The sequence below is a fragment of the Triturus cristatus genome, chromosome 9, assembly GCF_964204655.1.
Source record: "Triturus cristatus chromosome 9, aTriCri1.1, whole genome shotgun sequence".
NCBI classification, from domain to species: domain Eukaryota; kingdom Metazoa; phylum Chordata; class Amphibia; order Caudata; family Salamandridae; genus Triturus; species Triturus cristatus.
The window spans coordinates 1221051052-1221073127 of record NC_140592.1 but is presented as its reverse complement, the minus strand read 5'-3'; the positions used below and the strand labels follow the sequence as shown (position 1 = coordinate 1221073127).

At 46.2% G+C, this 22076-nt stretch overlaps 1 protein-coding gene across 4 annotated transcripts in view; it reads left to right on the top strand.

Moving 5' to 3' along the window:
• The window catches only part of ACTN1 (actinin alpha 1), a 252285-nt gene that overhangs the window by 124338 nt on the left and 105871 nt on the right, over positions 1-22076 (top strand). For all 4 annotated transcript variants that reach the window (XM_085627295.1, XM_085627296.1, XM_085627294.1 and 1 more), the window contains exon 2: positions 19384-19498. In XM_085627295.1, the coding sequence (XP_085483421.1) occupies positions 19384-19498 (115 nt within the window). The remainder of the gene's footprint in view (positions 1-19383; positions 19499-22076) is intronic.

The window sequence follows — 22076 nt, the reverse complement described above, 5'->3', positions numbered from 1 at the left end:
ATAGGAGGCCCAAGTTGGATATGATGATAAGCAAGTGATAAAGCGTAAAGGTCCGATTTGGTTTATTGTGAAAAGTTATGTCAGATGTCACATGGCCTATCTGTTTTCATAAAGGTTACAACAAAGGCAATCTGCCTCATATAATTGTCCCCTTGGTTCCTTGATGGCATTCGTCACGGGGCAACGGGTCAGCCGCTTCAGCCACTGACTCTCTAGCCCCGCGAGTGATAGTATTTCACTGACATGCGCATCATCTGAAAATGACTGTGCTTCAATGCCAGGGCTGGCTAGCCAGTCCTTCTCTAACATTTTTCCTGTCATTTCTTTTCGTCTCATCTTTTTATTTTCATTATTTTTAAAGTATACGACTCCCCTCACACCCTCCCACCCCGCAGCCACTCCACTTTGCCTGTTTTACCATGGCCACATGGCTCTAAATGTAGCCGCCATGTTGGAAATTTAAAACAACGAAACCCCATGTACAATACCATTGAAGATGGCCATCTTTTTCTCTGTTTAATTGTGTTTGTTGTAAGTACATGCCGGCATGTTTAATTTTTTTACTTTTAATTTATTTTACATATGTTATTGAGTTTGTGTGTGAGTTTATTGTGGTTGTGTGAGGAAATGAAGGCATGAATGAGTCAGTGGCCTGATGAATGGACACATGAGTGCTAAGGTGAGCAACTGAGTGCTTGTCTGATGACCTATTGACTGCCTAAACTCATTATTGACAGAGGAGGCACTTGCATTTAAAATAGACCCATTGGCATTGCCAATGCTTGTTGGCCGCCGGTCACCCTATGAAGAGCTCACCCCTTAAACTTTGTACCAGTGGTCGACTCCTCACACCTTACCAGTTCTATTGCAATCGATCGGTCACTCTTGGGTCATGTTGATGATTAATGTGCTGATCTAGTGCCAAGAGGCCGCCCTACATTCTATAGCATAGCTTTACGTTTGCTGCCACCCAAATACTCCAACCCCTACTGCACCCCCCTCAGCGTTGGTAGGTCTCTCAGTGTTCCTCCTGCCGTTTGAGGTTTTTCTCTTTCCAGAGAGACCACCTCCATGGGGCAAAACACTCGCCGTGAGCTCCTTTATGACCCACCCCCAGAGCGAGCAGATTCTTTCTAGTTCATGGTCCCACCCCCCAGCGACTAGCATGCCCTCCAAATGCCATCAGCGGTATCGAAGCAAGGTGGCAAACTCCTGCCCTAGTGGGGTGAAGGGGGTGGGCAAGTGAATTTGGCAGAAGCAGTTTAGCTATCAGCAAGTGCAGTGGCATCTGGGTGCTCGGAAGTGACTGGCATGCTTATTCCACTTAATGGGATAGTGCCCCAAGTGGCAAGGGTCTTGTGCACACAGTCCACTGGAACCAAGCTACACCCAACTGGAGAGCCCCAATCAGGGTGAAACCGTTCCTGTGTTGCTCGTGTTCTTGTTCAGGGATGACCTGATGTGGCAATTCGAGCTGGACTGTTCTTATTGGAGCCGGGTCAAGACTGATTTGTATATGGGTGGGTCCAAACTGAGGTGGCACAGTGGGTTAAAGAATGATGGTTTGAAATGCTACCCTGAGCGACTGTCCGTGGTTAGACAAATAGCAAACATTCCTTCCATCGCCGTTTGTTTTTGGTATTTTTTTTTTCTGCATTCTTTATGTATGCATGTGTTAGCGTGTTCTGTGCTGGTAGGTGAGTTTCTCTGTTTTATGTGTGCTGGTGCATGTCTGTCTGCATGGCGCTCTATGCCAGGCCACTGCGCTCTATGCCACTGCGCTCTATGCCACTGCGCTCTATGCCACACTGCAATCTACTATGGAACACTGCAATCTACGCCATTGAATTCTATGCCACTGCACTCTACACCAGTCCACTCTACTAAACACCAATCCACTGTACGTCACTCAACAAGACCACTCTATCCCACTCCAATACACAACACTCTATTCCACTACACTCTTCGCCATTCCGATCTACGGCCCTCCATGACGCTCTCCTCTACACCAATAACTTTTAGCCATACTGATAAGCAGCTAGCAACCACTCTGATGTACAACATGGCTAAAATACTTTAGCACTGCCAATAGCTCTTGCATAGGCGAGACCTATTGGCTTGAACAAAGCTTGGTCAAATGTTTGAATATTTTTTTGTAGTTGTAAGTTTTTGTGTGTGCTGTAGTTTTGTGCTGTTTGTTTCCTGTGGGTGTATTTGTCTTTGCTGCTGTGAGTTGGTTTAATATTCTCTGTTTCCCTGTGTTTGAGGACGTCCTGTTCTATAGGTTATGTTGCTGCTGTCCTTGGTCCTTCCCATTTTTTTCTTTGTAATTTATTGGTGGTGGTTTTATCGGAGGCTATGGGTTTGACTGTGTGGGAGTTTTCTGTTTATTGCTGGTGGTTTCACCTGAGGTTGTGAATTTGGCTTTGTGGTAGAGGTGGGTGACCAATTCCGCTCTGCTGGCTGAGTTTGCGTTGTTTTGCCTGTGCAGCGTAGATCCCGAAGTTCCAAAAAACTCCGCAAAGAGGAGTTTTTCCTTTTGCGCGACTCACCAGTGTTAAGTTGGTGATCGAGGAAAATCATACGCTAGACCACCTGCTGACGAGATTTCTCCACGCTGGCGGTCGCGAGCGCTGGCATTGAGAAACCTGCCGCTTGCGTTCACGAAGCTGCCGCGTAAGTACAACATCTACTTGAGCTGCAGAAAGAAGCCCAGCTCTCTTGCGCTGCTTTTACAGAGCGGCGCAAACTCCCAGCACTAGCGCGCCTTACGGCACTCCGCCACTTGTGAAACTCCACACAGCGCTGTGGGGTGTGTCGGAACACAGAACTCCAACCGTGCCCACTTTGTGGGAGTTCTGTTTATTGGTTGTGGTTTTATCCGAGGTTGTGGATTTGGCTGTATGGGAGTCTGATGTCTGTGGGTGTTGCGCTTACGTGGTTGTGTTTGTTGGTCGGGAAGTTTGAGACTGTTCGGCTGTGGTTTGCATACCCCTGTTCTTGGGGCAGTGTAGTGGTGCGATTTCCCGGCCACAAAGCGACCCTGATTGCATTGTAGAACAGGCCCCTCCCGCCCCCACTTTCTATGAAACCCTCCTCAGTCTGGAAACGAAAGATGTTTGAGTAATCTTGCTACTGGCGGCTCCTTCCTGTCCTACCGGCCAGTGTGTGTGCGTGCGTGTGTGTGTGTGCGTGTGTGCGTGTGTGTGTGTGTGTGTGTGGGGGGGGGGGGCATTACCCCTGACACAACCCCTGACACAACTAGAATGGTATTTTCTGTACCTAATTACACCACTGAATTTCACTTCTACTGTCGCAGATATTGCAAATTTCGCCACAATCTACTGTGGTCCCCAAAATATAATTTTTCTTCTGCATGCCTCGATAGTGCTCACACTCTGTGAAACTAGTATTTCTTGGCACGCCATCTTAATTGTAGCCACTGTACAACCGTGGAGGAATGAAAGGTTGGGTCTGGCCTTTTGGGATTAGAAACTGCAAATTACGCAGATCTCTACAGTGGACTTGTTAGCCCACTGCGCTATATTACCACCTGAAACCTAAAAAAAAATAAAAAAAATTCAGAGGGTAACAGCATTCCGAGCAGTTGTTTTTAGGTTTGGAGAACACGTAGAAGACCCTTCATTTCGGAGGGGGCGGGGGGGGAGGGGGGAGTGAGGGAGGGAGGGAGGGCGGGCGCTCACAGATAGCCTCGGAGAGTAGAGCTAGGGGTCTAGTTTGGAGCCAAAGCCGAGCCGAGACCCCAAAAGATGTAATAAATGCAACAAATATCAAGAAAAAAAATAAAGCGAAGACTTTAAAAATATTTTTCAAAAAGTATTGTTATTGCATCCTCCTCGCTTCTGTTAAACACAAAGGGGCGATGCTTTGTGATCAGTTATTCAAATTATTGTTCAATCGGTGTTAGGTGCATTTATTCAACTCCATAAACTATCACACATTGAACAAACTGCCATACACTATTGTACAGGTGCATGGTCGTAAGCGCTAGAGTGCCTTTCTGTTCGAAACGTGATCAGACGCCGAGGATCAAACATGGTGACAGAACGGGCCTGTCTGCAGTCATGCTGCACTTACAAGCATCTTTTTGAAGTGCTTACACCGGGAAGCGAATCCGTGGGGGCCCCAGGGCCTTTTCAGTTTTGTAATTATTTAATGCAGATATTGAGGTGTTGAGCCTTTTCTAAAATCGTTATTTTTCTCGAGTCAGCGAGACATGGTCTGTCGCCACTGTTTAATCCCCAGTTTCCACTTCACAATAAAAAAATCTGGGGGATATTGTTACTTGTGTCCTCCCCACTCCAAAATCTGGAGGGGAAAAATCTCCACACTTGCCCCGCCCCTAAAGTTTCCTAGCCAATGAGGATGATTACCTGAGAAAGGGAGCAATGCGGTTAGCCTATCAAAGGTATTCTTACAAGATTACATCTGCTTTCCTTAATAAACAAACTGGTCGCTTTGAAGCAGTGGGAGGAAGCTGTACAGGGTTTCTTACCACACTCCCCCGGCTTCAAATAATGCAGAGCAGATGCTACTCAAGCCACCCCCCCCCCCAACTTTCCGCTCCCCCGCAGCCACTTCTGGATCCATGCCCCAAGCTATTTTTCGGTCTGCTCTGTGTCCTCAAAGGACTTCCTGTGTTTCAGAGTTAATGTTAATTCACTTGGCTCTCTTCATATACTTGCAAATATTTGTCACAAACAATTTAACAATGTACACTTAAAGTATGCTTCTCTTTTGTTTAATTGTGTTTGAGGAGAAACTGCAGTTATAGGAGTGCATCTAATACAGATAGACTGTCCACGTTTAATGAATCCTTCAAGCCTATTTTTAATTTCCATTAAAAAAACAGTTAAATAGTCTGCTAGACTTTAAATTGCATAGAGTGTTTGCTATGTTGGGAAACTGCCTTACGGTGCTACCACAAATACCCACAAGGGGGCACCAGATTGCATCGAATGGGAGTGGAAAATTCCACTGAGCGGACCACGAGTATGCTCCTCAGTTTTCTCTAGACATTACTGCTTCTCGTTTTGCTCCTGAAATCTTGCACAGTCCTCACCCGGAAGACCCATGAAACGACCTCTAACGTGACACGGAAGACCCATAAAGTGACCTCTAACGTACTCCTCTGGTTACGCCTCACTTTGCTCCTCGGCTGCTCCAAAGACCTGTTCACTCGGCTCTAGACTGTTTCATATTTTCACCATAGAGCCAGCAACACACCCCAAGCTGGCTGAAGTTCACAGGCTATGCCCGGCCGCATTTAACTGGATTTAACTAAATGAACCTGCATAAGATGTTCGAGAACGCCCGCTTCACTAACCCTTCCTCGCAAAAAAGCCATAACTGTGTAAGGAGAGGTTTTGCTCTGATTGCCGTCCGCACAGTTCAAGCTCTTTGAGTAACTCTATAGTCTGAAATCAGAGCAGCTAGAGGTTTCTGCAGGGCAGCCCCCAGACACTATGCTTTCAGTATAGAATGCAAGTGTGCCCAATGTGGCCCCAGAAGGGCCGGATCCATGCTAGCGTTTCAGGATGTGCATATAAAACGGTTTTACATACAACAAATTTAAAAGGACAACGGAGCATACCAAGTGTTTATAGGCAGGGAGAGCATTTACTGCTGTGCAATAAAAAAAAAAAACAACAAATGAGCGAGACATGTGGTTGAGCAGTCCAAGATGGTTTCGCAAACCGAGCATACCAACTGTTTATGGCTAGGGAGGCATTTACTACTGTACATTTACAACAAATGAGCCAGAGGAGTGTAAGAGCAGTCAAAGATGGCCTCGCAAACCAAGCATACCAACTGTTTATGGCTAGGGAGGCATTTACTACTGTACATTTACAACAAATGAGCCAGAGGAGTGTAAGAGCAGTCAAAGATGGCCTCGCAAACCAAGCATACCAACTGTTTATGGCTAGGGAGGCATTTACTACTGTACATTTACAACAAATGAGCAAGACGAGTGTAAGAGCAGTCAAAGATTGCCTTGTAAATAGAAAATACCAACTGTTTATGGGCAGGGAAAGCGTAATAAAGATCCGATAGTCTTAGTGTTGTTTGGTCATCGGCCACCATGGGCAAGACTGTTGATATATGTGTATTTTGCTAAACTTTGTTCAATTAACACTAGTGCTGCCATTGGGCTGAGTGGTCATAGAAGTATGACCGGCAATAAAGAAGATTGGACTTGGATATACCAGTCCTTTCACTGTGTTTATTTTCCATTCGCCAATGAGAGCATAGTTGGTTGTATTTAAACACAATTGCTGGGATCTGTATCATCAAAGCAAACATTTAACCCCTTCGCTGCTGCGGACATTCCGCTGCAGCGCTGGGGGGGGCAGGGGGGCAGCGCGGTGGGCCTGTGCTCATGACGGAGCCGCTCCGTCATGAGCCACAGTTGAGCTGTGCTCATGACGGAACGGTTCCGTCATGACTCCGTCCATTTGCGTTGTCGCCCCGCACAGGCGGGGAAACAGTGCCGCGCAGGCGGAGCGGCCGCCGACAGGATTGTCATGACGGAACCGTTCCGTCATGAGCACACGCCAACCGTGGCTCATGACGGAACCGTTCCGTCATGAGCAGGGAAGGGGTTAAAAAGGCATTTCTGCCTAAACACTTCTGTTTGCAGAAAAATCTTTATATTGATCCCATGAGTGCCCTTCCTTCCTTTGTGAAGAAGTCGGAGTATGCAAGTCTGCCCTCAAACAAGGAGCCCTCTCTCTCTCTCTCTCTCTATCTATCTATATATATATATATATATATATATATATATATATATATATCCTACTGGCAGTCGCCAGTAGGTAGTTATAGTTAGGACCACGTTTCCATAGGAAATCCGCAACATTCTATTTTGAATAACTTTTGCGCCGGTCGACGAATCCTCGCGAAGTTTTCAAAATAGGTGGGGCGCTACGCTCCGCTCCTACCCTGAAAGTCTCGGGGGGTTTCTTCAAGCGGGGGCTGAGATAAAAGGGGTGTCCCAAAACGCGTTTTTCCCATGCATTTTTCCATAGGACCTTTAGACACAGCTACAGCCCGAACGGCTGAACAGAATTACTTGAAATTTGGCAGAGAGGTAGTCCTCAGGTCAAGGAAGTGCCTTTTGTAGGTTTGGTGTAAATCTGTTCAGTAGATTCTGAGAAAATAGCCTTTAAATCAATATATATATCTGAGCCAGCTTACGGTGCGCTTACGGTGCGCTTACCGTACGCGTACGGTGGCGTGCGCGAGCGCGATTCTGATTGGCTCTTAGATCTTAGTAAACATTCGAATCGGCCGAAACCAGGAAGCGGCGGCCGCCATTTTCTCTCTCGCACTCTGAGTAGGGCAGCATAAATGAAGCCCAAAAATGGGTAAAGGGGCAGTATATTGAAATAATAATCACCCAGCAATGATATACGGGCCCCCAAACAACCCACAAGGCCAAAATAAAAAATAATTTTTTTTTCGAAAAATCGCCGATTACGCTTTCCGTACGCGTACGGTAAAAAAATTAAAAAAAAAGTATCCACACTCTCCCCACCCCATTGTGCATGGCTCATGAAATAATTGAAATTAATAAACAAAACATTTCACAACGATGCGCATAATATGTCCCCCATGTGCGCACGGTGCGCGAAGCGCATCGTGCGTACATGGCCCATCTCGCATAATGTGGGCACCCGTGACCACCGTGCGTGCATGGCACTAACTGCGTAAAGTGGGCGCGCGCACCGTGCGCGCACGGAACGAACTGCGTTAAGTGGGCGCGCACGCCACGAATGGCGCAAAGTAAGTTAGCATTTAAAAAAACGTACAAATTCACTGAAAAAACCATAGGTTTCACACACAGTATAGTTAGGAATTAGCATTTAAAAAAACCTTGCAAATTCACTGAAAAAACCATAGGTTTCACACATGTTATAGTTAGCTGTACATTTTACTGATAAAAAACGAATGAAATTCCCCCGTTATAGTTACTGTAGGCAACTATAACTCACGCGACCGTAATCCTCTGCTGATGACATATGTGTCTTTATGAAAAAAAAATATTTGTAATATATGTATAGCTAAAATTTAATGGAAGAAGACATGGGCAAATAAGTGTCTAAATACAGTATTAGCATCAGCAGAGGATTGCGGTCGCGTGAGTTATAGTTGCCTACAGTAACTATAACGGGGGAATTTCATTGGTTTTTTATCAGTAAAATGTACAGCTAACTATAACATGTGTGAAACCTTTGGTTTTTTCAGTGAATATATATATATATATATATATATATATATATATATATATATATATATATATATATATATATATATATATATATATATATATATACACACACACACAGCAGAACTTATGTGAACATAAAAAGAGCAGATTCTGCACTTGTTACCGAAGGGTTTAAGGCCTGGGCACAATGGGCATTTACCCAGGGCCCCACTGTCCAAGGGCCCCCTGAGAAAGTGAACATTCTCTATTGGACTTCTGTCAACTATGCCTAGTTCGCGGTCTAAACCACTCTCCCTGCCTCCGTGTGCCTTACTCGGTCTCTTTCTATCCAGTGTCATCTTAAGGATGTTTGCGTTTTTGCTCCAGACATGTTTCAGTGCATTTGTGACCCAGTTTATGTAAGTTTAACATATAAATCAGTATAGTTTGAGATTATGCAGACTTGAATTAGTACGAAATGGCTAATTAATTTAATTGTTGTTCTCAACAGAGCCCGCAACATAATTCTAGCCTAGGGGCCTCGAAAAACCTTATGATAACACTGTCGCTACCTACTGCCTTAAAGCTTTTCTGATTATTTGCCCCTTCCACTTTAAGCAAGAATTTCTTATTATTTTAAGTAATGTAACAGTGGGGGGAAAAAAGCGTCCTTTGTACTTGCATTGCATTAGGGACGTTTGGGGCTTGCTATGTGGTTTTATTTTCCCCTAATCTTTTTGTTTATGAACAATGCAAAAAAAATCCAATTTTAGGTTTGGCCTAGAGACCGCTTTAGCTGTTTCGCTGGCCTCATTTAAAAAAAAAAAAAAGTATATAGCACTAAAAATACCTACTTTATACATATAAAAAGTGACTTTCAGTCAACCCTTTGCTTCTATTGGTCGATTTAAGTGTCATTCGCAAAGGGCCTCCCCACTTTATTCATTGTGTGTCTTATACTGTGAGTGGTGGCACTTTCTGTGATCACTTGTCCACAGCCAGCAAAAACAAAGTGCACTTTAGTGCAATTGCTGTTTTTTTCAAATTGACCTCCCTTTCATATTACATGTTTTTTTACAAAAAATGTTTTTTAAAAGACTGTTCACTTGCCATGGCCAGAGAGCTTTGCCAATGCTTGTTAGTAGTGTCAACCAGTTTGGGGCTGCTCGCGCTGTTCATCATTGTGGGTTCTAATTGTATGGTCGTGCTGTTTTTGCTTTTAATCTTGCTTCCTGCTGAATTGTGCCCGTGGTTGGCACTGGACTCTGAGGCTGTGGTGGATGATTTGTGCAAGTGGGCAGTGGCAAACACTTGGATGCTGGCATATATCCATCTACATGAATACCATATCCGTGCCAAGTGTCTGATGCCACACGCGTCGACTTCAGTTTGTAGAAGCTTTTCAGCTCATAGCACGTTGCTTTCTGGAACTTGTTGTTTACCTTTAACAACGTAATTTATGAGCTAAACAAATTCCTGCATGAAAAGTATGGTTGTCTGACTAGCCAGGACTGTCTCAATGTGCCACACCTGAGATAAGCCAGTTTGATAGCTATGATCGTAGACTGTTTCTGTCGACAAGTAACTGGTGCAGATGAGGCAAAGAGCATGTTGTTTCCAGGGTCATCATTTGGGCATAAACCTTAACCGCAGAAAGAGCAGATTTCAATTCTGTGTATAGAACTAAAGCAAGCTGCCTTGTGCAATGTTTATTAAGAAGTCGACATGTTTCAACCCCGCTAAGTAACAAGCTGCCCTTCGTCAGGGGAGCTAGCCCAGTGTCTATTAACCATGTCATTGACCATAGTTCTAAAGCTGCTTATTGCCCCTCTGAGATTAAAGAGTGGTGTCACTGTTTGTCATTGTGTGGCAACCAGCATCACTCGTCACCTCCCTTAAACCCTTGCATGCTGCGGACGGACCCCGGCCGTCCAACATCACGGTGGACGTGTGCGGAGGAAGGTCGGGGGCTGTCCGAACCCCGCTCACTCTTTAATTCGCCTGCACAGCAGGGGAATTCACGCAGCGCGCAAGGGGTTAAACTGACCCACACACATTGTTGATGTCCTGGTGTGTCACATTGTACTTCTTTGTGCGGCATTTGGGCATTTCAGGTAGACCTGTCGTGGCATGTTCAATAAATATAAACCCATTCAAAAAACTTCTATGAAAAGGGCGAAATAATCTGTAAAACATGCCTTTTGTTAGTGGAACAATAATAATGTCTCTTTAGGTCACAGAACCCAAACCAAGTTACAGATTGGCACTTTCAAAAGTTCATTTTCATTCATCTCCTAGTACCTCACCTCGAGGCACCTCATATTTATTCACATTCTATTTTTATTCATCGCATGCTTTTGTAATTCCTCTCTTGATTTTTTGTCATTGCATGATGTGGCCCTCATGATATCGACCCCTAAAGAATTAACAGCTTAGTTAGCCCTGCCAGGATTTGCAGGTGGAAGGGAAGGGTTTGCTGGGATAAGGGGAGGAAGGGAGTTCTGCATGTGGGCTGCATCCTTCAGGCTTAGAAAGGCTGCTCTGCACTTGCTGTGTGAGCCAAATGGAAAGTCAGTGACAAATCATTCTGGGCAGCTTTATTCCTGCCTGGCAGCGAAGCCGCCGCTTTTAATATTGTTAGTCTGCCTCGGCTGGCTAGCAAAAAAGCATTGGGTAAGCCAATAGGTTTCTCTGCCGAGACTTATTGGCTTTGCCAGTGCTTGTTTTAATTGGCTTGGTACTTTTACATACACAAACATCCGTGGCAAATGTTCTCACAGTTCCTAGAGCTAATGTAAACAAAGCCGCAGGAAGAGAAGACTTCCTCTAAATGAACACCAGTCAAAGAACTACAAATGTAATATTTCACTCCCAGTGAACACCTCACTTAGTTTGACTTCAGCATGACATGGCCACGTTTTCTATCCTGTTCACCAGCCCACCAGGCAGTGCACCTCGTCATTGGCGTCACCGCTTTCAATAAACATTATCTGATTGAAATAGGAACTGATTATGCCAGGCAAAAAACACAGGTTCTCTCGAGCTACCCGGACCCGATAGAACCCTAAAGACACGCATTGGTGGGAAACCAGCGCGATTGCTTGTTTGCTGCTCCCGACGGGGCTGAGGGCCCGACGAGAAAACCACGCTGCAGCGAACCGGAGCTCACACGAACACGCCTTGACGTCCTTCTTACTAGGCTCATGAGCCCTCCTTTCAAGCTACTTCACTCTCACCCTTCGCAATTTGTCATGGAAAGTAGCTTTCCTCGTAGCCATTGCTTTCCTTAGATGAGTCGGTGAGATACGCGCCCTTACATTGGAAGTCTTTCTTCCAGGTTCATCGTGAGAGGGTAGTTCTCGGAACCAATCCCAAATTCCCTCCCTAAGGTGGTTTCCAGCTTCCACCTTCATCAGGCAATTGCCAGTCTTCTTTCCACACCCCGAGTCTGTTGCGGAACGTGCTTTACATACTCTGGGTGTCAAGTGCGCTAATGTACTACACTGATGGAATAAAACCATTTTGTAAAACACAACAGCTATTCGTGTCCTACTCTAAGCCGCACAGAGGCGGCCATTTCCAAGGCTTGTCAAGTGCGTGCATACATGTTACTCTAAAGCTAAAAGATCTCTGCCCGACCCTGCCTAACCCCATCCTACTCAGAAGAAAGGAGCTTCTATGACTTTCTTGGGTAACGTACCACTAGCTGCCCTCTGTACGGCATATACGTGATCCACTCCTCACACCTTTACTGAACACTAATGTGCGGATGTCCTGGCCAGACAACAGGCTAGAGTGGGCCATGCGGTCCTACGCACACTCTTCCAGTCTTTTGCAACATCCCCAGGCTGAGCCACCGCTTTAGGACTGCTTTACAGTCTGTGCACAGCATGTGTATCTACAACCACTCTTGCCAGGAACAAAAAATGTTACTAACCCTGTGAGCACCTGTTCGTGGCATGTAGCGCCCACCCTCCTTCCCGGACGCGTTCGTGGCATGTAGCGCCCACCCTCCTTCCCGGACGCGTTCGTGGCATGTAGCGCCCACCCTCCTTCCCGGACGCCTGAGGGTGTTGCAGTTATTCTTCCCTCCATCTTTCCTCCTGTTGATTCTTCGTACTTTGCATGGTCATAGTTCACTGCAGCTCTAGGCTCCATCCCCAGGCACGCCCTCCGTGCGGGAGAAAACAATCGAACTGCGATGCCCGTGTGCATTACCACTGATCGGTGGAGTCACCTGGACCCATGACTTAAAGACTTCTTTCGAAGAAAAACAGGTTGTACACGACGAGTCCAACACTAGGAGGGGGAAGTATGCACAGCATGTGAATCTACATGCCACGAACAGATGCGCACAGTGTAACATTTTCCATATATTAATTGTCTAAATATGAATTTACTAAGTTTTGTGTTGCGCACTTTGCCAAAAGGCAATTTAATTCTCACTTTAGAGGAATCCAGTGAGGGGATTTGGTGCGCGTGAGGAGTGTACAGTGAGGGCTCCAGGGCCGAGGCCTCCTCAGCCAGTGTTCAGCATTATGACATAGAAAGTATGTCTTGATAGTGACACGTGCACCTAGGTTTTATCATAACAGCGGGTTGATGCCTTTGCTGCAAATATCTATGTAGGCTACGGGTGTTTGTTTTTTGTGTTTTTTTTAATCTCCCGTCTCACCTTTCATCCTTCTGAGGGAGATGAAAGGAGTGCTGTAGATCGGTCACATTTGTTGTTTTCGGGCCTGCAAGCTTGCATGTTGTGGTGCAGAGTCCTGAAGCTGCTGCGAAAGTCCCGGGGGGTTGGCAGCTGCTCTGGGCGCCTTGCTCCCCGCCTCTTTGTCTCTCTGCCTGTGTTGTTTATCTGCTGTTGTGTGAATAGCTGGGGTCAGAATGTGCAGACGGAGGCGTGTCGCGATTGTTTGCAGCCGGGTGGGAATGTTTGAACCCTCCTGTGCGTTGTGTTCTGGGAAGGGCCTGGCAGGCGAACCCGGACGGGGCCTGACCGTGCCACCCGATACCACCTGCTGGCTGCAAGAATAGCGCCTGATGCAGGGCCCAGCTTCCACATAGCCTCAGGGGAGGCCCACACATCTATGCGCACAGTAGAGCACGCGCCCATCTGCAGCAGGGAGGAGGGCACGCGCCTGCCTAAAAACAGTGACTTATACCACAGCACGTCCAACGTTATCCTTTACAGGAAGTTGTACCCACGGCCCAAGGCTGGTCTTAGTGAGTGGGGCAAGATCACTCCAAATTGAAACCCTTTTATTAAAGACTGCAGGCCCGCCTGGCCCTCCCAGTCTGTCCACTTACTGCTTAACACGTCTACCTTCTGTCCCCCAAAACACGTCACTGTCTCTGACCTGCCGCACGTCATCCACCTTATGCCTCCTGCAGCCCCTCGCGTGACACTACTCTCTTACCTGCAGCACAGCTATCTTGTGTCCCCTGCAGCGTGTCTGCCTTGTGTCCCCTGCAGCGTGTCTGCCTTGTGTCCCCTGCAGCGTGTCTGCCTTGTGTCCCCTGCAGCGTGTCTGCCTTGTGTCCCCTGCAGCGTGTCTGCCTTGTGTCCCCTGCAGCGTGTCTGCCTTGTGTCCCCTGCAGCGTGTCTGCCTTGTGTCCCCTGCAGCGTCTGCCTTGTGTCTCCTGCAGCGCATCTGCCTAGTCTCCTGCAGCGCATCTGCCTTGTGTCCACCAAAGCACACCACTCTATCCTACCTGCAGCGCATCCGCCTTGTGTCCCCTGCAGCGCATCCGCCTTGTGTCCCCTGCAGCGCATCCGCCTTGTGTCCCCTGCAGCGCGTCTGCCTTGTGTCCACCAAAGCACACCACTCTCTCCTGCCTGCATCACGTCTACCTTGTGTCCCCTGCAGCGCATCCGCCTTGTGTCCCCTGCAGCGCATCCGCCTTGTGTCCCCTGCAGCGCATCCGCCTTGTGTCCCCTGCAGCGCATCCGCCTTGTGTCCCTCAAAGCACATCACTGTCACTACCCTGTTACGCATCACCCTGTGCTTCCTTCTGCACTGGGTTATGCATGACTTGTCGTTTGTGTGTTTAATGCAAGTGTGTCTGTTTACCTTTATGTCGGTTGCACTTTGTGAAAATAAATGTAGGTATGTTGGTCTGTGTACTTTTGTGTCCAGATGTTATAACCCGTTTGTATGCACTACACAAAGCTTGAGTTACGCAATTTATCCAGGGGTCTGTTTTGCATGCAGCAGGCTCGCTCCACGTAGATCACTCTTGGGACCCTGTTGATTCCATTCGCGGATCTCTAATTGCGCACCAGCTCTTCATCGCCATCCTTCAGGGGCCGCTTGGCATCGGCATCCAATGAGTCGCCCACGTGGGGCGGGGGCGGGGCCGATGAGGGCGGATCTGAATGGACTGCCTTTACGCGAGGGCCATAGAGGCGCCAGGATGAGCCGGTGTCTGTGATTGGTGAACGGTGCTGGCTGCCCTCTGATTGGTCGATGCGCCCAGGCCTAGGGAAGGGATATGTTCTTACAATCTGAAGGGAACGTAAGCGCTTGTATCAGGCGTGGGAAACGACTATCAAAAGGATTCATGTCATTCAACTTTTTTTTTTTTGCAAACCTGATTCTACTACTGTTAATCGTTCTATGTTAGTCTCCCTACATGTGTAACTGAAGTACTGCAATTTATTCAACATGCTTGTATTCGTTTTCTTTATCTCTTCGTCTCTTTACCTCTTCGTTGTTGTACTTCTCATCTTCCGCAGTGATTACCATTTTCTTTACGGTGTCGATTCAGTTGTTTGTGCTTTGTATTTGTGTTTTCACTCTTTGGCTCTCATCTCTGTGTTCTTCTCCCTGTGTTCTGCTTTCACTGCCTCGTCTTCCCAGAGTACCTTACAGTTTTCGTTTCTTTTGTCCGCTCCCAAACTTCGCAGTGGCCTCCCCCTCTGAGTGACTTCTTTCTTGGTGATTTTAATGAACATGGTGAAGGGGCGTCTTGTGTTATCGTGCACTCTAGATTGGTCACACGCTGGTGTCGCCTGTTCTAGTTCCCAGTGGAGTGTGCCTTTTGTAGGTGTTCACAAACGTAAAGCAAACGCCATGTACTACATTGAACCTAAACGCACAACATGAACTATATTGTAGCCGGGATCGCTGGAATTGTGCGGCAAAAACAGAACCACATTTTCCTAAAGGGAATTTCTTCAAATGGAAAAAATATATTCTGCACGAAGGGAAAAAAAGGGAGGGGGGGCGGTCATTGTAGAGTAATTCTCTGGCTGTGGACAAAGTCTAGGGCTAGGCCTGAGGCTGACAGGGGCACACCAGAAAACTACGAAATTCAAACATGTACTCAAGGTTTTGTGAGTCACAAACCACAATCTATACAGAACAAAAGTGAACTTTTCTTCAAATACTCCTTATTCCAACACTTTTTAAGTTTCTCTTCACTGCGCAGCTGCCTGTTTCCATTTAAAATACATATATATATATATGTATGTATGTGTGTAGAGTGGATTATTAGCATTGCCAGCAAGAGTACTTTTTTCACTTTTTTTTTTTTTTGCGGTTTAGAGTATCATTCCGCCTTCTAGGGAGTGATTTCTGTGCAATGCACGAGGGATTATTTTACATCTTTAAAGTACACTCCACCATTACTCTGTTAGTTTGCCACATTGAGTTCTTTATCTCCTATATGCATTAGATACTGAAAGCATTCTCTTTTCCTGCCCCCCTATCACACCAGCCCCCTCCCCCAGGATTAGCAAAGCCAAGGAGTCTCGCTTTAATGTGCTTAACCGCATTTGTGCATGGAACGCGGACAAACCACATTCATGCCTGTCTGTGTTCTTATGTGTTGGTGCATTAAAGCCAGACCCATTTGCTTTGACAATGGTTGTTTTAACCCCACAAGTATTCCAAGCACTGCAAACAAAATCTGTTTCTGTTTAACAAAAGTATTACAAGACAAATAGACATATATTTGCTCTCAAAACAAACGCATAAATAAAATGCAAGTACTTTCCAAGTACTGTGTGTTTTTTTTAGAGACTGTTTGTGGTTTGAGTTTAAATTCCTTTACCCTGAAGTTAATGCAGTTTGAACAGTTACACATGGGTTCTACTTAATGTACATCCAATTGATGACATATTGTTTTTGGAGGGCTCGATCACAAACCGCTTTAGCTGTTTGCTGGCAGCAGACCTGTTGTATCCAGTATAAGCTCACAGTGGATTTTGGCCCCGCCCCTTACTCATGATTCAATGGCTCTCTCATCGGTCTTAGTTCCCTGCTTCCGACTTTAATGGCTTTACTCCCTGGTCGCGTTTGCCCCGCCCCAGAAGCATTCTAGTCTCACCGTTTTTCGATTGGATGACTTGTATCACTACGGTATTGACGTAGGTCTCGCCTAGCTATTGCGTTTACGCAATCGCTATGCGAGACTCTAGTAAGAGGGGCATTTCAAAATGCTCCCAAAAGTGGATTGCATGGCGAGCACGTGCATCGTGCCGCCATGCAATCCGTTTGGGGAAGCACTTCAGCCCACTGGCGCGTGCACGTGTAGCCACAGCCTCGGCATCGTACTTCAAAGGGTCTGCTCCCCCGCCTGGAATGCCCTCCCCCGCCACAGCATGCTTTGTCGGTCTTTTTTTTATTGTCTCTTAGTACGTCCCTTTTCTTTCACTATCAATGCCTCTTTCTCGAGCTCTTTAGTTTTCCCATTCTCTCCTCTCCACTTCACTTTCACAGTCTCACTAGCCCGCCTTTTCTCTTCTTGTGCCTTGTTTTAATCTTTCACCACCCACATTCTTACTATAACCACCCAGGGGGCTCTCTGAATCTTAACCTTCCTGTTTTCTGGGTCTCTCCAGCCACTTTCCTCCCTTCTGGAGACACCCTCTTCATAACCTACTTCTGATCTCTCCCTTGTCCCTAGAGTTTATCTCTCTCTAAGTTACCAAGCACTCTCTCCACCCTAGCTCATGTCTTTATTACCCTTCTCTACCCGGACACTCTCGCTCCCCTCCAACACCCACTTCTCGGTGATCTCACCGCCCCCCCACCACCCCCACTCTGTTCTAGATATCTCCTCCACTCTTTCTTTCAGAACTGTCTTTATCCACATCTCATCCACCGAGATCTCGCACCCCTCCTGCACTCCTCACACTGTGCTCGGTGTTCCCTCCACCTCTCAGAGCTCTCACTGACCCTTACAGACTTTTTAAAGCATGTTGCGGCAGGATAGCTCTGTGGGTTACTGTGCCTACTGCCAACAGTCTGCCTGCAGCCTGCTAGTTCCAGATTCCCATCTTGGTCTCACTCCTACTTCTGTCATGGCACGTTGGACATAAAACCACTTTCCATGGTTTGGACAATCATAAACAATGTTATTTGTAGCGCCATGAAGCCGCGAGACTGTTCTAGGAAGCTTTTTGCTCGATATTTGATTATTGTTGACTGAATGAATGGTGTAGTGTGTGTCAGTCCTTTACCTGTGACGAAGGTGGGCGGGGGGCGCTCACTCATGAGAAAGAGGCGCTGGCATGTCACTTTTCACCCGTGAAGCCTAAAAATGTTGCTCTTCACTGGGGTAACGTTCTTTTACATGTCGGGATTCAATTTACAGAAGACTTTTCTTGTGGGCGCCAGAGAGCTCTCCCAATAACGAGCATTGGCATAGCCAATAGGTCTCGCTTTTGAGACCTTATAAGTATTTAGTTATGCAACTGTTGCATGGCTAAACACTTATAAGGTCCCAAAAGCGAGACCTATTGGCTATGCCAATGCTTTTTTCCCTATGAGTTAAGAAGAAAAGCTGTCCACTTGCTACAAAGATTTGTGTATTACATTTAACCCAGACACACAGTATTAACTATATTATAGCCCGGGCCACTGGAATTGTGCAGCAAGAAAGAACCAAATTATGTGGCAGGATTAACTAAATTATGAAGCAAGAAAAGGCAAATTATGCAGCATAATGAGGCACATATTGTGATCGTTTTACTTCATTATTTTGTAATTTGTACGCATGGTAACACTGTCTGGGCAAAGATTTCACCTCACTAGTTCCGGTTTAACAACCAAATGCAGAAATAAGCAACTAAGGGTTAACACGTTGCTGCATTTTTATTAACTTTTTATCCGTTTCAGCAAGAAACTTTTTTTTTTTTATTCTGCAGATTATGCAGCAGGTGGATTTTGTGGCAAATGCGGCAAATCCATAACTATGCAGAAAACGCTGCACTCTCAAGTGCATAATTCCAGTGGCCTTGATTATAGTCCATTGAATGTTATTTGTTAAGCATATTTATATAGCGCACGTTCTGACGTCAGTGAAGCCTCGCCGCGCTGCAGGGGGCCAGTAGAAGGCGCTGTTTTGGTTTGCTTATGCGTTAGTGAAGCATCAGTGGTGTATCTGTGTGGTTCTGTTAGTTTGTGTCTTTAAATAATTGATCAGTGGGTTCGTTTCTTGGGTCTTGCGGAAGTGCTCCGGTGCTGTCTGGGTTGCGCACAGTCCGGCACATTGGTGTGTGTGCGAGTGACTGCGGTGGTGTGCGATGCCGCCCGCTGGCCCAGCTGGTGGGTTCTGGCGAGTGAGGTGTGAAGCATGGGGGCGGTTGTATGTACAGTAACCTACAGCAAATGCGAAGAAGGAAGCGTATTCCCCCCCCCCCCCCCTTCCCTCCATGTACTCGTGCCAAGCAGGTTTGTCATCTTTGCTTGTGGTCAGATGGCAATAGGCCACCTCAGATCACCAGATCACAGTGAGGGATCGTAAATCATGGTACATTGATGTAACATACTTGTAGCGCGGCGGTCACCCAGAGCAGTTTCTTGGCACTGCAATAACAGCTGTTTATTGCTACCCTACTCAGCGGTAATGATTTTATCGGCCTAAGCATGATGAAGGGCTTAGTAGACCTGTCAGGATTCAAACCTGTGACCATGTCGAACACAGATCCTTACTGTGGGTGCATTAGCCATCTGAGCTACCAGACTTGCGTGCCGATTGGTGTCATCTTGGGGCCTGCCTACCAAGTAGTGTCAGTGGATCGCACCTCCCTCTGTATGCCAGTGTGCCAGCTGTGGTGGTGTTATGGGGACCTCTAATGAGGGGATGCTTTTGGGGGGCCCTTCATTGTTCGGTGTCTAACCTATCCCCCTCTCCTCCTGCAGACCTTCACGGCCTGGTGTAACTCCCACCTGCGGAAGGCTGGCACGCAGATTGACAACATCGAGGAAGACTTCCGGGATGGCCTCAAACTCATGCTGCTGCTCGAGGTCATTTCAGGTGAGCCTTGCTGCTTACGTCACTTCCCCTCTCTCCGACGACTAATCACTGCTTCTTACCATGCTTCTGTCATATCCTATTAACTGTATCCTATGTCAACGGCTTTCAACATCTCAAGGACACTGTTATCCTATACTATACCTGCACTTTCATTTTACAAAGCCAGTGCATGCTGGTAGTTGTAGTGTGAGCTTCTAGGGCTGCTTTCAGTAACTGGAGGGTTGCTTTATCAACGTCTGTCCAAAGTAGGTCCAGGAGAGCCGGATCTACGCCAGGGTGTAAGGGTTACCAAATAAATATTATGCAAATGAATTCAGTGTTGATACATTTTATGCAAATGTAACGTGTATGGCTCTCGTTGAAAGTCTGGCACGTGTTTGGTTCCTAGAGCTTACTAGCCCCCTCCCTATAGGATAAGCAAGCAGGGCTCATGGTCATCCCCCAGTGAGGGTGGAGCAATCCAGTTCAAAGAGGCGCAGTTGCTCAAACTTTTCCATTCCCAGAGTTTCCTAGCAGGCCCAGGGCAGAAGTCCTGCTCCCAGGCCGTGCTGGGGGCACAATGAAGGAAGCAGCCCAGATGAACACAATTAAAAGCAACATGTAGGGTCAGACAGTTTAATTAAACAGAGATTTAAAAATAGAAACCTTTAAAAACAACAGTAAAGTTTAAAAGTAAATTTCAAAATCTAAGAATGTGGGGAAAAAAGCCACTGCAGTCGGTAAACCATCACAAACGCAGCTTCTGTATATTCTTCAAATAACTCTAGGCTGGAAGCATTGAAATAAACCTAAAATCTTAAAAATAAAGTAAAGTCTATCCATAACCATTATACTTAAAAATCTTAAGCTTTTACCAAACATACATCTTTGGTAAGAACTCCAAGCCGGGCAGTGTGAGGTAAAGGTTCAAGAGGTAAAATTAGTGTGCAAATTGTAGAATTTATTGAATGAACCACAGTGGTCCTGCAAAGTACATTACAGGTCTATTTGTAAAACGCACCTTCACCTCTTGGGGCTAAATAACAGGTCATTTTATCGACACCAGAAGGATGAAGAGGCGAGTGGACACATCAGGATTAGAAACTGTGTTGTAATCATGTGGCCAGACCGATTCCTGGAGTGGCTGCATTTGTTCCCCGAGATGTGGAAATCGAATTCCTTTAGTCTCCACTTTACCAAAAAAAGAAGCCAGCAGTCGGAGGTGGGTCTACCAAAGTAACTCCTGTTTAATAATGTTAGCGCGGGTGCACAAAAAAAGAAGCCATCACTCGGAGATGGGTCTTATAAAGTAACTCCTGTTTAATAATGTTAGCGCGGGTGCACAAAAAAAGAAGCCAGCAGTGGGAGGTGGGTCTACCAAAGTAACTCCTGTTTAATAATGTTAGCGCGGGTGCACAAAAAAAGAAGCCAGCAGTGGGAGGTGGGTCTACCAAAGTAACTCCTGTTTAATAATGTTAGCGCGGGTGCACAAAAAAAGAAGCCAGCAGTGGGAGGTGGGTCTACCAAAGTAACTCCTGTTTAATAATGTTAGCGCGGGTGCACAAAAAAAGAAGCCATCAGTCGGAGATGGGTCTTATAAAGTAACTCCTGTTTAATAATGTTAGCGTGGGTGCACAAAAAAAGAAGCCAGCAGTGGGAAGTGGGTCTACCAAAGTAACTCCTGTTTAATAATGTTAGCGTGGGTGCACAAAAAAAGAAGCCATCAGTCGGAGATGGGTCTACCAAAGTAACTCCTGTTTAATAATGTTAGCGCGGGTGCACAAAAAAAGAAGCCATCAGTGGGAGGTGGGTCTACCAAAGTAACTCCTATTTAATAATGTTAGCGCGGGTGCACAAAAAAAGAAGCCATCAGTCGGAGATGGGTCTTATAAAGTAACTCCTGTTTAATAATGTTAGTGCGGGTGCACAAAAAAAGAAGCCAGCAGTGGGAGGTGGGTCTACCAAAGTAACTCCTGTTTAATAATGTTAGCGCGGGTGCACAAAAAAAGAAGCCATCAGTCGGAGATGGGTCTTATAAAGTAACTCCTGTTTAATAATGTTAGTGCGGGTGCACAAAAAAAGAAGCCAGCAGTGGGAGGTGGGTCTACCAAAGTAACTCCTGTTTAATAATGTTAGCGCGGGTGCACAAAAAAAGAAGCCATCAGTCGGAGATGGGTCTTATAAAGTAACTCCTGTTTAATAATGTTAGCGCGGGTGCACAAAAAAAGAAGCCAGCAGTGGGAGGTGGGTCTACCAAAGTAACTCCTGTTTAATAATGTTAGCGCGGGTGCACAAAAAAAGAAGCCATCAGTGGGAGGTGGGTCTACCAAAGTAACTCCTATTTAATAATGTTAGCGCGGGTGCACAAAAAAAGAAGCCATCAGTCGGAGATGGGTCTTATAAAGTAACTCCTGTTTAATAATGTTAGTGCGGGTGCACAAAAAAAGAAGCCAGCAGTGGGAGGTGGGTCTACCAAAGTAACTCCTGTTTAATAATGTTAGCGCGGGTGCACAAAAAAAGAAGCCATCAGTCGGAGATGGGTCTTATAAAGTAACTCCTGTTTAATAATGTTAGTGCGGGTGCACAAAAAAAGAAGCCA